Raw genomic sequence first — 16,310 nt, 5'->3', positions numbered from 1 at the left:
GAACTGCTCTGCAAAACATGAACAAGTAATAAACAAGCACAAAGGCAACTCAGAAAAACATTGAGAAACAATGTAAAACTAACCTGCTGCGTGCAATGAGGACCCCAATAAAAACCTTCGGTAATGTGCATACTCACAGAAACTCCCCACAGGATCTGGCAACTGGCTGGAAAATCTTCAAGCCTGCAAGGAGAACTAAGGCAGAAAAGCAGGCTATTCCAAAACAACTGAGTGTATACAGAGAGGGCGGGTCGTATGGAATCCTACAGGGACTAACAGAAAGAAAATTATTGAAGGTAGAAACCTAATCTTCCATTCAGTTACGTCCCTTCCAGATTCCATACACTAGGTGATGTACCAAAGCAATGGTAGAAGCTAGGGAGGGACATAAGAGCCTGCCAACACACCCATAAGATGATTCAAACCCCTTCAGTCTATCAGGGGATGAAAAGACCTCAGACCTTTAAAAATCCACAATACTGTTTTAAGTTAGCAAGTGAAGCAGCTCTTGTCTCAATGTCAAAACCCCATGTGATACTTAATGTGAAAAGTGCAAAATGCAGAATAAATTTTCAAGAATAAATTAATTTAAATGCAAAAAGATAAAGCAAAACTTTAAGAACAGCATTTATCGTGTGTAGTAAACACCCACAGTGAAACTCCAGCACTGCTCTTCAAGCCCTATGTGGCCTCCGTTTCACTAGGATAACCCAGGTTTCTTCAGGGAAAGTGCTTTTCATTGAGAAAGCTCCAGACGCACACAGCACTTAAAACCCATGACAAGGTCAGCAGGCAAGCAAACTCACAGGAGAAGGAACCCCGAATCTAAGAAGGGTGGCACACAGCAGGCTGGATCCACAGATTTCTCTGTTAAGCAGCAGTCCGGCTCTGTGGGACTGCATCCTTTCTTCTGACAGGGGACCACTGGAAGGGGTCTCAAGGCACTGAAGCCATCAAATAAAACGAACTTTAAGCAAAAAATATATAAGAAAAAAAGCAGGGCAACTGCAAAAGACTTCTGCATGGATTGCTTGCAGAAATTGAAATGGAATATGTTTCTAGCTCTCAGTCTAAGGGGGAGGAGCATGGGTGTTCAATTTCTGCAACTCCTGGATTGCGGGTTGGAATTGAACACCTAGTGTATGGAATCAGGAAGGGACATAACAGAATCAGCATTGCAATGTTAAAGGCAAGTGCAAAGGGCAACCAGGAGGGAAGTAGAAGAAAAGCAAGGATGAGAGAAGTTGGTGAGAGCGAATAGATGAGATGGAAGGGATAGCAGAAGAAAAAATTATGTTCTTACTTGTTCATTTTCTTTCCTTTAGAAGCAGATGAATCCAGAGACTAATAGGGATAGCTCACAATCGACCAGCAGGTAGAGATAGAGAAACTGATTAACAGGTGGTCTTATAGATTGGCATTCCTCCTGTCCATCCAGTAATGCTCCTTGCCCAAGCATCCAGGAATAGGAAAAATGAGCATTCATAAAAAAACTTCTTTCCAGCAACGAAGAACAAAGAGTAAAATACAGAATACAACTACCAACCACAACACAACTGAATCGCGCAACCCAGAAAAACAACAGACCGTCTGCAGAAAGGGTGGGGCTCTGGATTCATCTGCTGCTTCTAAAGGAAAGAAAATTAACAGGTAAAACATAATTTTTCCTTCCTTAGTGCAGCAGCAGATGAATCAAGAGACTAGTGGGATGTAGCAAAGCTCAAACAGGGTGGGAAGCTAACACCGCCTCCACAATAACCGAAGCACCAAAACTAGCCTCCGCAAGGGCTGCCACTTCCAACCGGTAATGCTTCGAAAAGGTATTCCCAGAAGACCAAGTAGCCGCACGACAAATCTCCAAGGCAAGACCCCCGGACTCTGCCCAAGACGCAGCCATCCCACGAGTCAAATGGGCACGAAGCTGTTCCGGCAACCGCTTCCCCGCCATCAAGGTTGCTGAATTAATCGTCTCTTTGACCCAACGAGCAATGGAATCCTTAGATGCAGCCATACCTTTGTTCCGGCCCGCAAACAACACAAAGAGGTGATCTGACCGACGAAAGTCATTTGTAATCTGCAAATAATGAAGAACAACTCTGCGCACATCAGGGAAACGCAAGGAAGAAAAGCGTTCCCCCCAATCTTCCCGCCGAAAGGCCGGTAGGAACAAACACTGGTTCACATGAAAGGAAGAAACCACCTTCGGCAGAAAGGACGGCACTGTCCGAACAGACACACCAGCATCCGAAATTTTTTTAACTATTAATTTTTCATTCAAAAACAATGCATTAAAATATAATTAATTTAAAAAGTGCATTTACATTAGTCATAGAAATACTTCAAAAACTTTTTCCCCTCCCTCCCACCCCAATACAAGAACAAAAACCAAAAGCATTATTTCAGACATATAGTGAAAATCATATTGATCAATGAAAACATCAAAACATAATACCCATCTACCCACCCACCTCTAGAAAATACTGAATTATAACACTTGACACTGAAAACAGCATAACTTGTTTTTTTAAATAAAGGAAAACAGTGAACATTGCTAGAAAGGACGATAGCACTATGAGATGCTGAAACTGATGTGGAATATTTAGTGGTGGACAATGAATCAACATTCAGTTCAAGTCCTTTTTAATTTTTATAACCACTTTTCAAAAGCTTGATGGCTAGAAAGATATCAAGGCAAAATTAGAATTTTGAAACAAAAAAAAATCCCCTACTTAAAAAAACTCACAGCTGCTAAGTCTACAAAGGAGAAAACAGAAAAGTAAACTATGAGAGTATGATGGGGTGGAGTCAATATCACCCCAATCACTTCAGAGAAATCTGAATGGAAAAGCCCTGTGCTAAAATCTGCTGGGTATAGGCTCTTTTTAGCAGGTCAAGTGAAACAAGCTCATTTGCATGTTGAATCAAAATCTCACTCCGAGAGAAAAATTATATTTCAAAAAATACCTGGAGCCCAGAAAGACAAGGGAGGCAGAGTTCCTGGCAACAGGAACTCCTAAGAGTGACCCTTGGGGAGATGCATGCTGGCACCCATCTAACCTCCAGTAAGCTCAAACCTGAATCATAAGACCAATGGACTGGAAGAGACCCAAGAGGCCAGGAGTGACCAGAAGAGACCTGAGTGACTGGCAGTGACTGCTCACCAGAGTGAACAAGAAAATAAAGCTCTGGAATGTATTCACATGTTGCATCAGAAGAACTGATATTAAAATATTATGGGAGCTTACATAGAAGAAACTGCAAGAAAATTCATCAATATGCTCAGAAGCCTTTATCTTTCAGCTCTGAGAATCCTATTCCTTGTTGGCATAACTGGAAGACATCACCATCAGATGACACCACTCTCAATAGCACAACCTTAATTCAGCCAATTTTGTATGCACTTTAGAGCATAAAGCTATCATACATCATCATAAATCTCAAACACAATTTAAATCAATTCAAAAACAACCAGAAAGCAGTCACAGTAAGTGAATAGACTAAAAGCTCTATTGAAGTAGCATCTCTAATTTCATAGCCATACACAAAAACACTTCCTTCTCTTACCTCCCATTCTAGAATTTCTGGTTTTGAAGAGAATGTGTTTTTACAATAATTGCATTTCAACTGAATATCACTTTGAGAAACAAGCTGACCATTAGTAGCAGACTGCATACTGAGTGTCTGAAAGAGAAAAACACCATAAGTATTACAAACATGCATTATTATCGCTCATCAGAAGTAAAATAATTCAGAAAGTTGATGTAACTAAATATTAACACTGTTTCTATCTAAATTTTAAGATTTACAAAGCTGGACAGACAGATAAAAAGAATTTAATTTTATCATGCGAGGTCTCCAACTCTACAAACTCTTGAAATAAAGTTCTGACATAACTGAAGAACAAAAGCAGTAAACTTTAATGATGAATTACACGCAACTTCTTTCTTCCGTTGTTCATAATCCATTTCCTGTTCACCTACATCACTCCACTCCCACCTCTTTTATCCATGACATCATACTAGTGCAGAAACACCCATCACTCGACCTCATGACTGAGGCCGAAGGGGGACACTGTTTGCGGTCTTTCTACCATAAGGTTCTGAGCACTTTGGGTATTATTTGTTGATATCACCGGTAGATTATGATCTCTTATTATTTTGGGGTGGTGTACAGCACTTGAATCTACCCGGCAGTTATACGTATATTTTCCCGAGAGTAATTTTTGGGTGCCATTCAATTCAAACATACTGAAAACATGAAATTACTGATCTGCTGTTAGTTATTTGTAATAGAGAATGACACGGTGACAAAATTTATCACCGTTCCCTTCTCCGCGGATAACCACGGGAAATAATCCCATGTCATTTTTTAGTGTCTATTTCAACCTCAGTCCTTCTACACCAGCATTCTTCAAAGCAAAGCTTGAGGGTCAGTGGTTGTGGCCATTCATACTTTGATTCTTCCCTCTCTCCTTAAAGAATGATATGAAGATGGTTTCCAGCGGTTATCTGCGGGAACGGGAACGGTGATGAATTTTGTCACCGTGTCAATCTCTAATTTGTAACCTGTCACTAAAATTGTCTGTAGTACCTGAAGATTGGAGGGTGGCCAATCTTACACCAGTTTTTAAAAATGGTTCCGGGGAGATCAGAGAAATTACAGGCTGGTAATTCAGTGCCAGGCAAAACAGTGGAAACAATTATAAAAAATGAAGTTGTGGAACACATAAAGAAACGTGATTAAACGGGTCAGTCAGCATGGAAGATCTTGCCTCACAATTTACTTGACTTCTTTGAAGGTGCAAATAAACATGTGGATAAAGGTAAGCCAGTTAATGTAGTTTGTCAAAAGCTTTCTGAAAATCTAGATAAAGTTCCTCATGAGAGGCTCCTGAGAAAATTAAAGATCATGGGATAGGAGGAAATGTTCAGATGTGGATTAGAAATTGGTTAGCGGACACAAAACAGAGTAGGTTAAAAGGCTATTTTTCTCAATGGAGGAGGGTAAATAATGGAGTGCCACAGGGATTTGTCCTGGAACTGGTGCTATTTACAGTAATTTATTTAGAAATGATCTTGAAATTGGAACAAGTGAGGTGATTAAATTTGCAGATGACACTAAACTGTTCAAAGTTGTTAAAACGCATGCGGACTGTAAAAAATTGCAGGCAGACCTTAGAAAATTGGAAGACTGGGTGTCCAATAATAATAATAATAACAGTTTATATACCGCAGTACTGTGAAGTTCTATGTAGTTTACAAAAGATTAAAAGACATTACAAATTGAATGAACTTAAAAGAGGTGAAAGAAAGTGGTTAATAGGTCAAGAAAACCGTATTGAGGAGAAAGAGATGTACGGGTCAGCTGTCTAGATATTTCAGGAATAGATATGTTTTTAGGCGCTTCCTGAATTCCTCATAAGTAGTGGGCAAAAGCAATTGTTCTGGATCTTTACCCCATAATGCTGCCTGATGTGAGAGAAGGTGTTCATGGTGTTTTTTCAGTTTACATCTTCTAACTGAGGGGGAAACGAAGTTCGAGTGTTAGCTTCTCTTGTGTCTGTTGGCTGAGGAGAAAAGGTTAGTTATGTATTTAGGGGCTAGTCCGTATAGTACTTTAAAGCAAAGGCAAGCGAACTTAAACTTTATGCGTGCCTCCATCGGCAACCAGTGCAACTGCCGGTAGTAAGGTGTCACGTGATCAAATTTCTTTAGTCCGAAGATTAGTCTGACCGCTGCATTTTGCATTAATTGTAAATGTCACATATTCTTTTGAAAAATTGCTAAATAGGCGATGGCAGATGAAATTTAATCTGGACAAATGCAAAGTGATGCACATTGGGAAGAATAGCCCAAATCATAGTTACTAGATGCTAGGGTCCACCTTAGAGGTCAGCACCCCCAAAAAAGATCCAGGTGTCATTATAGACAATACATTGAAACCTTCTGCTCAATGTGCCGTGACAGACAAAAAAAAAACAACCAACCAAGATGCTAGAAATTATTAGAAAAGGGATAGTAAACAAGACTAAGAATGTTATAATGCCTCCAATATCACTCCATGGTGCAATCTCACTTTAAGTATTGCATTCAATTCTGGTTGCCTAATTTAAAAAAAGATATAGCGTAACTATAAAAGTTTAAAAGAACAGCTACCAAGATTATAGAGGGGATGGAACTTCTCTTGTATGAGGAAAGACTGAAGAAGTTAGGGCTCTTCAGCTTGGAAAAGAGATGGTTGAGGGGAGATTTGACTGAAGGCTACAAAATCCTGAGTGGTGTAGAACAGGTTCAAGTAAATCGATTTTTTACTCCGTCAAATTACAAAGACTAGGGGACACTCAATGAAGTTACAGGGAGATACTTTTTAAAACCAACAGGAGAAAATATTTTTTCACTCGGAGAATAGTTAAGCTCTGGAATGCATTACCAGAGAATGTGCTAAGAGTAGTTAATATAGCTGGGGATTTTTTTTTTTAAGGTTTGGACAAGTTCCTGGAGGAGATTACTCTGAGGAAAGAAATGTTACCAGTGGTGTCCCTCAAGGTTCAGTTCTTGGGCCTGTTCTTCTTAACATTTCTGTAAGCAATGTTGCTGATAGGCTGACTGGTAAGATTTGCCTCTTTGCATATGACACTATAATCTGCAACAGATAAGATACCCCTGATGGTGTGAATAACATGAGGAAGGACCTAGCAAAACCTGAATAATGGTCTGAAATCTGGCAGCTAATATGTACTGCAAAAAAATGCAAGGTCATGCATTTAGACTGCAAAAACTCAAGGGAACAATACAGGTGGGGTTTTTTTGTTGTTGTTTGGAATGTATTTTATTGAGAAGCAAACAGACAGACAATGGAAATACCACAGAACAGTGACCAAAAACACAGCAAATACAATACATGGTACAACTCAAAAAGGCTCAAAAAGGGCATAGAAGACAAGAATAAAAAAAAAAAAAAAATCCATAAGAAAGTACCAGCCAATCATAATGAGCAACAGCAACCCCCCCCCAAACAAGAGATCGGCCAGTACCCCACAAGACCCAAAACTCACAGAATAACCAAGAAGAGCCTAGGAAAAACAACATAGGCTGTCCGCGTACTCCTTAAATTTACCCCAAAGGGGAAGACCCCCCCAACCATACCAAGCAGAACACCCACCACATCCCCCCCATGCCCCCCATAGCGACTGGAGAAAGATAAAGAAGAAAGAAAGACAAAGACGAAAGCAAAAGAAAAAGAAGAAGAAAACAGGAGGAAGATAAGAGATAAAAAGAGGAACAAAGTAGCCTCACAGAGGAAGAGCAATATCCGCAAGGACCTGTTCCCAAAGAGACCGATACAGCTGAGTCGACTCCTCCTGCCTCCCCTCCAAACCTCGCAGCTCCCAATGGGCCACTTCGCGGAGTGCCCGCTGCCACCCCACCAATACTGGGGGTTCAGCATCCATCCACTTACGGAGCACCCTCTATTTAGCTACAAGAAGGGCAACATAAACAAAACGCCACTGGGCAGCAGTGAAGCCCTGATCCAAAAACTCCACCTCTTGGCCCAAGCCCACTGGACCGGCACCCCCAGTACCCAGACAATAAAATCCAAAACCCCATTCCAATAATCACCCAAGAGCGGGCATTCAATGAGCATGTGCATTAAAGTCCCAGATGCACGCGCGCATTTCATGCAATCCGCAGATTCCCATAAACCAGCCTGCACTCCCCGCAGCCGGATGAAGTAGGCACGATGAAGCAATTTAAACTGGAGTTCCTGCAATTGTGCATTACGTACCCCCTTGATGACATTAGAGAAGCAGGTCTGAAGTTCCCTCGAGGTAACGGGCTCCCCCAGCTCCCCAGACCACTTTGCCGCCAATCCAGGCAGCAGAGTATCCACCCTCTCTGTCAGCGCCATCCGATACCAAAAAGATAAAGAATTAAGAGCCGAGGGAAGAGACATAAAGATCTGGTCCACCCGTAAAAAGGAACCACCTCCCGAGTGACGGCGATAGTTGGCCATGTAAAAATGCCTTAACTGAAGATAAGCAAAGAAAGGCATATGAGGCAATTCCCAAGTGGTGCGAAGAGTATCGTAAGAGGTGAAAACAAAAAGATCAGAACACATCAGAGACACATGACCCATACAAAAGCAAGAACCAAAGCGCGCCTCAAATCCTCCCGTAGATCTCACCCCCGGGGGGAAGTCAGAACTGTGACTAATCAACTGAAAAGCCCAACTACCCTGACCCCGACCAATCTGACGCCTCCACCATTGCAATGCCTTGCGTAAAGGAAAGAGCCAAACCAAAGCAATACCCAAACGGGGACATCTCCACTGAGGGCATGTCAGGCACGCGAGCGCTCTATAGGGAGCCGTCCAAAAATCAAACAAGCCCCCTGGAGCAAAACGAGATACATCAGAATAGAGTTCTTGAATTCAGCACATCAGGGCAGCAACATTATACAGGCGCAAATCCGACAGAGCCATCCCCACCCCCCACCCCTATCTCGACTCTGACTAAGCATCCGCCAGCTAATTCGTGCCCGTTTATTATGCCAAATAAAGGAGCTGATAAAAGACCAGTAAGAACATTCATCCACTGCCTTAATCCAAAGAGGGATCATCTGCAAAGGGTAGAGAAGCTTAGGAAGCAACACCATCTTCACAAGGGCAATCCGACCGCACAAAGAAAGAGGCAATTCTCCCCACCGCGCACAGGAATCTTGAAAAGATTTCAGCCGGTCAGAAATGTTACGACGGTAAACAGTGGGCCAATCTGCACTAAGGAATATTCCCAAATATTTAAGTTCCCCACTAGCCCACCGGAATGAGAAACCGAGATCAGAGACACATGGGGAGGAGACTGGTAAGGTCTCCGACTTGTTGAAATTGATACAGAGACCTGAAAAGGTGCGAAACGTCCCAATAAGGGAAGTCAAACAGGGGATCAACTCCCTCGCCTTGCTGACAAACAACAACATATCGTCCGCAAAGAGAGTAATTTTGCATTCTTCATTACCCACCCTGATACCGGAGATGTCCGGGCAAGTCCGAATTTTATGAGCAAGAGGCTCTAAGGATAAAATAAACAAAAGCGGGGATAAGGGGCAACCCTGCCTTGTGCTCCTGTGCAACGAAAAATAAGCCGTACGACGCTTATTAATGAGTAACTGGGCCGTGGGCGATGTATAAAGAGAAGTGATCCACTTATGGAAGGGCCCAGAGATACCAAATTGTTGCACTATCCAAAAGAGATAAGGCCAAGTCACCTTGTCGAAAGCCTTTTCCGCGTCCAGGCTAGCCAACAACTCATCCCCCTCTCGGCCTCTACCCTCCCTAAGGGCCACCAACGCCCGCAAGATATTGGAAGATGCAAAACGGCCCGGTACGAAACCGACCTGATCAGCATGTACCAGGTGAGGAATCACCTGAGCCAGCAGACGCGCCAATATCGCTGTGAGGAGCTTCATATCCTGATTCAATAAAGATATAGGCCGATATGATCCCACCAACTCCGGGTTCTTTCCCGGCTTCAGGAGAACCACCACATGTGCGTGACTTTGAGCAGGGAGAACACATCCAGTGCTCTGCATATCAGCGTACAAGGCCGCCAATGCCGGCACAACCTGGGGTTTTAGAATTTTGTAAAACTCAGGCCCCATCCCATCCGGTCCAGGAGCCTTCGCCAGCTTCAGCATCCCCACCGCCATAGTAATCTCATCGCATGAGATGGGTGCAACTGCTGGTCCGACACCTGAAGTAGAACAAGGTCGCGAAAGAAAGATTCACGCGCCTCCAGATCATAAGGGCCCGGCCCGTATAAATCCTGATAAAACGGACAAAATGATCCTGGATCTCTGCCTCCTCCGTATGAACAGTGTGGTCACTCGTCCGGAGGCGGGAAATACGAGAGGCCTTCTGAAACGGTCTTACCAGATTGGCCAACAATTTCCCCGCCCTGTTACCCCAGTGATACAGCCGAGACTTATAGACGTCGATGTGGGACAGAGCGCGCTCGGTGAAAATAACATTGATTTGTTTAAGCAGGTTCAAATATTCCGCACGGGTGGTCTCTGAGGTCCGTGCATGCAGGGCACTCCTACACAGGTGCAATTGCCGAGTGAGAGACACCAATGCCTCATCCCGATGCCGACGTTCCGAACCGTGTAGGCAATAATTCGTCCCTGAAGAAAAGCCTTAGCAGCTTCCCAGAAAACAGTGTCCGCGGCTTCCCAGAAAACAGTGTCCGAGACTTCCCCCCCCGCCGTTAGTTTGACAATAAAAGTCCCATTCCGCTTGCAGATACGCGTGGAAAGTTTTGTCCAAATAGAGTGAGGGGTTAAGACGCCAGATACGATCAGGGACCGGTCCCTGCCAATGCAAAGTGAGAGAGACCGCAGCATAGTCACTGAAGGGAACATCAACAATATGGGTTCGTACCACCCAACCAATGGCCTGTGATGGCAACAGTATGTAATCCAACCGAGAGTGAGTATGGTGCATCCCAGAATAAAACGTAAAATCTACTTCCCCGGGATGATGAGCCCTCCACCCATCAATCAGACCCAATTCACTCATCAGAAAATTCACGCCAATCCGCTCGTTATCTCCCCGCACTGCCCATGGAGGTTTACAATCTAGAGTGGGGTCGCTAGGTATGTTAAAATCCCCTGCCAAAATAGGTTCATAATTAGGCAAAGCCAACAAATGAGTTAGCACAATAGAAAAAAAGGAATGAGCATATACATCGGGGCCATAAATATTACACAGGACCACAGGACGATCCTGAAGGGTGCCAGCCCAGAGGACAAACCGGCCCTGAGGGTCCACAATAGTCTTGTGTTGAACCGCCACCACTGCTTTATTGATGAGAATAGCCACACCACGCTGTCTAGAGTTATAAGAGTAGACAGCCTCCCCCACCCATTCCCGCACCAATTTGGAATGTTCACTAGAGGTAAATTGTGTCTCTTGGAGAAAGGCAACTGATGCCTGCTCCTTCCTCAAAAAAACAACAATACGGGAGGAAGTGACGTCATCACGGAATATGGCCGCTTAATCTTAGAGCTCTGTCGGGGCTCGCGGCTGCAAGTTTAATAATTGCTTCCAGTGGTGGTTTGAGCGCAATCTTTTTGGTGCCTGAGCTCGCTGAATGTATGGCGAGTCGGAAGAAATTAGAGAAATTTCAGTTTCCTGGTGCAACGAGTGTGAAAACCCGATCGCACGTTCCTGGCTCCCCGGCGGCGCTACTCAAGATGGCGGAGCCGACCACGCCGCGGCAGACAGTGTCCTCCCAGTCCAACTCTGAATCGAACGATCGTCCGATGGAAGGGAAGATCGAGCTGTGGTTTAAGGAGTTGAAAGCAGAAATGGTAGGGATGAGGGCAGACATGAAGACTGCGCTGGGAGAGATTCGGGCTGAAGTGGGAGACCTGAGCGGCAGAGTCCTTGTCGCTGAAGCGCGATTGAGCCACGTGGAGGGCCTGGCGGAGGAACGATCTGCTGCTGTGGACACAGTAGTGGCACAACTGGATGACTTAAAAAGGCAGGTCGAGGACTTGGAGAATCGCTCAAGGCGAAATAACCTGCGTTTTAAGGGGGTGCCAGACTTGGATCGATATAAGGATGCCAGGGAAGTGGTGTCAGACTTTTGCAAAGCCCTCCTTGCTGAGGAATCTCAGGTGATACCACTTGTGATAGACTTACAGAGGGCTCACAGAAGCCTGGGGCAGACGAGAGGTCCTGGCAACCGTGACATTATAGCCTGCTTTGGGGACTTTCAATTGAAGGAAAAAGTTTTACAGGCTGCACGTCGTCGCCCTGAATTTGTGTGGCAGGGGTTGAAAGTGGGGGTCTATCAGGATCTGGCCCTTGCTACACTCCAGAAACGTAGATCGTTTAGGGAAGTCACCCAGATACTGCGAGCTGAAGGCTACCGCTACAGATGGCTCTTTCCTTTTGGACTACATTTCACTATCAATGGGACTCACCGGAAAGTGGAAAATGTGGCTGACGCATGGATGGCGATGAAGGACCTTGGATGTCGGATGCAGCATGACGCCCCTGCTCGAGACATATCGGGAACAGTATCGGAGATCAGAGCTGGTGTCTCCCAGAACACTACTGAGGACAGCCAACCTTCTACCTCAGTTACCTGATCCGGTATTCCAGAGGGAAACATGACTTCAGTATCTTTGGACTATAGCTGAAAGTGATTTTGTAATTTTGTTGGTTGAAAATGACTTGTTTGTTCCCCAGGGAATGGTTATTCTGCTTGTTCTGTGTGCTTGCTTTAGGTAGATGGGCTGGTTATTTAATTATACAGGCTTGGATGGAGTGCTGGCTTGAGTGTGTGTTTTATACGTATGCTTGAGGAATAGGGGGGGATGGAAGGGGAGGGAAAGCAATAATAGGTGTTTATAATGGGCCTTTTCAGTATGACTCATTTTCTTCGTATGGCTGATTCGAAACTTGGAGAATCGGCTAATTGGAGGGGGGGAGGGGGGAGGGGGGGAGCTGTTGGTATGGGGTCTAGCGGGCGGCGGAGCTTGGGTGTGGGGAGATCCCCAGGGAAAGATCCGGAGTTGATCATAGGCTCCTGGAATGTAAATGGGCTCAATAGCCCGGGTAAAAGGAGTATAGTTTTCAGAGACCTCCAGCGTATGAAGTGGGACATATGTCTCTTGCAAGAAACGCACTTGAGACCTAGGGATGTATCTTTGCTTCAAAGACCACAGTTTGATATGCTCTGGACCCATCAAGGGGAGGGGGCCACAAAAAGGGCAGGAGGATTGGCTATTCTGGCACGCAAGGGACTGGGATTACAGGTGGAACATGTCTATAGGGACAGAGAGGGCAGGTGTCTAGCGGTGAAAGGTATGCTTCAAGGTCGCCCTCTGACTATCATTAACCTTTATGGTCCCAATGCGGGACAAGCAGCATACTATCGGAATTTGAAGGGGGCTCTACATACCTTTATGCAAGGAGCGGTATATTTGGGAGGCGACTTTAATGTCCCTCCAGACCCGACTGTAGATCACTCAGGGGGAGGGCGTAAATCAACGAAAAAGTCAGCCGCTGCATTTCGCGATCTGATGGGTTCGCTTGGCTTAGTTGATGGCTGGCGACTACTTCATGGTGCTCAGAGATCATATACCTTTTATTCCCATGCACAGAATACCTACACTAGACTAGATGGGATATGGATTCATAGGAATCAAGCAGGGGGGCTGCGAGTAGCGGAGATAGAACCGATGCATGTCTCAGATCATGCACCTGTGTGGATATCTTGCACTGGTATGTTAGATCCGGGGGGAGGTACATATTGGAGGCTTAATGAATCCCTGCTGAGTTCCCCCCAGGTGGTCACGGCGGTGGAAAACACTATGAGGGAATACTTGGAGATGAATGACAATGGGGAGGTGTCAGACGCCATTCTGTGGGATGCCCTGAAAGCAGTAATCCGGGGAGAGCTTATTAAGTGGGGGGCTAGATTTAAAAAACAGAGAGCCCGGACCTTTCTTCAATTGAGAACCCGATTGACTCAGCTGGAGTTGAACCACCAGAACACGAGAGACCCCCAGACTTTGGTTCAACTGCAAAGAGTCCGGGATGAATTGTATCAGCTCCAGGTAGAGGACACAGAGCGTATGCGTGAGAGATTTCGTCTCAATATTTATGAGCATAGCAATAAGGCTAGTGCTCAACTGGCTAGATATATCCGTATCAAACAAAATCGGTTAAATATCACTTGTATTAAGGGAGACTCAGGGGGGGACCTACAAGTTACGGACTCTGCTATCCAACGTGAGTTCCGGGACTTCTATTCTGGGCTTTATGGACAGCCGGGGCCACTAGCTGCTGGAGTGCAGACTGGATTTCTGGACTCACTACAAATACCTAAGCTGGCAGAGGCGGATCAGGAGTATTTAAGAGAACAGATACAACTCTCTGAGATCTTGGGGGTGATTGAGGGGTTGAAGAATGGTAAATCCCCAGGGTTGGATGGGTATACTAGTCGTTATTATAAACAATTTTCGGCACAATTGGGGCCCCTTTTGGTCCGGGTGGCTAACGGAATTTCTACTGGTGGCATGTTGCCGGCTACGATGGGTGAGGCTGGGGTAGTTATATTGCCCAAACCGGGTAGAGATCCTTTATTATGTGGGTCATATCGGCCCATATCATTGTTGAACTTAGATGCAAAAATTTTGGCTAAGGTCCTGGCCCAGCGTTTGGGGAGGGTACTGCCTTCCCTGATCCATCAAGATCAAGCGGGGTTTATACAACGGAGACAGGTGAGCGATAATATTAGGAGAACCCTTAATTTACTCTGGGAAGCGAGTACTGGTAGGGAAAAGGTGGTTTTGATCTCGGTTGATGCCGAGAAGGCATTCGATCGGGTTCTCTGGGAATTTCTATGGGATGTCATGGATAGGATGGGACTAGGGGGATTATTTGGAGATTGGGTCCGGGCTCTGTATGTTGCTCCGCGGGCATGCTTGCGGATTAATCAATCTTACACTGATTTTTTTCCCATCTTTCGGGGAACTCGGCAGGGATGCCCCCTTTCGCCATTATTGTTTGCAGTGTATCTTGAACCCCTTGCATTGGCCATTAGACATCATCTATCGCTAGTTGGGGTCGTTAGTGGGGGGGTGGATCACCGAATAGCGATGTTTGCGGACGATATTCTACTATACGTGGGACAACCTGAGAACTCTATACCCCATTTACTGCAGCTATTTGACACCTATGGACAGATCTCCGGGTTTAAAATAAATTTAGCTAAAACGGAAATCTTGAATCTGACCTTGACACAGGGGGAGGTGGATGGGTTGAGGGGGACTTTTCCCTTTAAATGGGCTAGCCATGGGATTAAATACTTGGGCATTTTTATTCCATCGGATATTGGGAGGATATATGAGAAAAATTACCTGCCTATTTATAGCCGTATAAGGGCTGATTTACAGCGCTGGAATGGCCTATGGTTATCTTGGTGGGGGAGAATTGCGATCATTAAAATGAATGTACTTCCTAGATTGTTGTTCCTATTTCAGACTTTGCCAATATCGGTTCCTCTAGGGGAACTGAGAAGATTAAGCAGGGAAATCCGCACCTTTATTTGGCATCGTAAATCCCCAAGACTTGCCCAATCTCTGTTGTGGGCTCCTCGGGAAGAGGGGGGAAGAGGGTTACCTAATCTGGTGTGGTATTATCAAGCGGCACAGCTGAAGCTAGTGCTTGATTGGGAAATGGGAGAACACAAAAGTGGGGTACAGCTGGAACAGCGATATAGTGGTTTGGAGCCTTTGAAATTTAGGTTGTGGATGTCTGGCCCGCAGCGTGCATGGGTTCAGAGCATATCAAACCCCTTTGTACAACATTTGGCAAAGGTATGGAACCAGGCGCGTACTACCTTGGGAGGGGGGGCGTTGGTATCTTCCCTAGCTACTATCACGGCTGAACCTCAATTTTTGGCAGGTCGTGACAATCGAGTTTTTCATCGTTGGTCTCAAAAGGGGATTCAAACATTTAGAGATTTAATGGGGACGACCGGGATTGCTTCTTTTCAAGCACTCCAACAGAAATATGACTTACCGGATGGTGATTGTTTCGCTTACTTTCAAATTAGACATTTCATGCATGCTCAGGGTTGGGACTCTAGATTGCCGCGTGAGAGGGAAACGTTGGAAAATCTCTGGCTGATACTTCAGAAAATTCCTAAATCATTATCGGTGCTGTATCAATATAGGAGGGGATACTCCCCTATTATTCCTTTGTTTCGTCAGCACTGGGAGAGGGATTTAAACTCCCGGTTAACAGCTAAAGACTGGGAGGTAATATGTAGGGAGGTATATAAGGCCTCCTCCTGTGCTTTGATTCAAGAAAACGCTTATAAGGTTCTTACGAGGTGGTACTATACTCCGGAACGCCTGCATAGAATGTTTCCAGGAGCCTCTGATCAATGTTGGAGATGTGGCTCCCATGTGGGGTCCTTTTTGCATATCTGGTGGGACTGTGGGGTTCTCAATTCCTATTGGAAGGCGGTGATTGTTACTATATCTGAGTGTCTGGGTGAGAGTGTTGTGTTTTCCCCGCTGAGTTGTCTTTTGGGTTTATATAATATTAGGGAGCATACATGGCAAACTAAGTTCCTTCGTTGGGGGTTGGCAGCTGCGAAATGTCTCATTGCCAACCATTGGAAGAACACAGAGGCCCCCTCTTATACTGCATGGGTTAACCGATTGTTATCCTTGGGGAGGATGGAGATAGCTGTGGCTAAAAGACGCCACACCTATATTACTTATTTCCAC

General features: G+C 45.0%; 1 protein-coding gene across 1 annotated transcript in view; it reads right to left on the bottom strand.

The window, feature by feature from the left end:
- The window catches only part of ZMYM2 (zinc finger MYM-type containing 2), a 537,976-nt gene that overhangs the window by 238,608 nt on the left and 283,058 nt on the right, over window positions 1-16,310 (bottom strand). Inside the window, 1 exon segment of the mRNA XM_033950396.1 lies at window positions 3,565-3,681. Coding sequence (XP_033806287.1) covers window positions 3,565-3,681 — 117 coding nt within the window.

The sequence above is a fragment of the Geotrypetes seraphini genome, chromosome 6, assembly GCF_902459505.1.
Source record: "Geotrypetes seraphini chromosome 6, aGeoSer1.1, whole genome shotgun sequence".
NCBI classification, from domain to species: Eukaryota; Metazoa; Chordata; class Amphibia; order Gymnophiona; family Dermophiidae; genus Geotrypetes; species Geotrypetes seraphini.
This window is presented reverse-complemented; position numbering and strand designations above follow the sequence as displayed.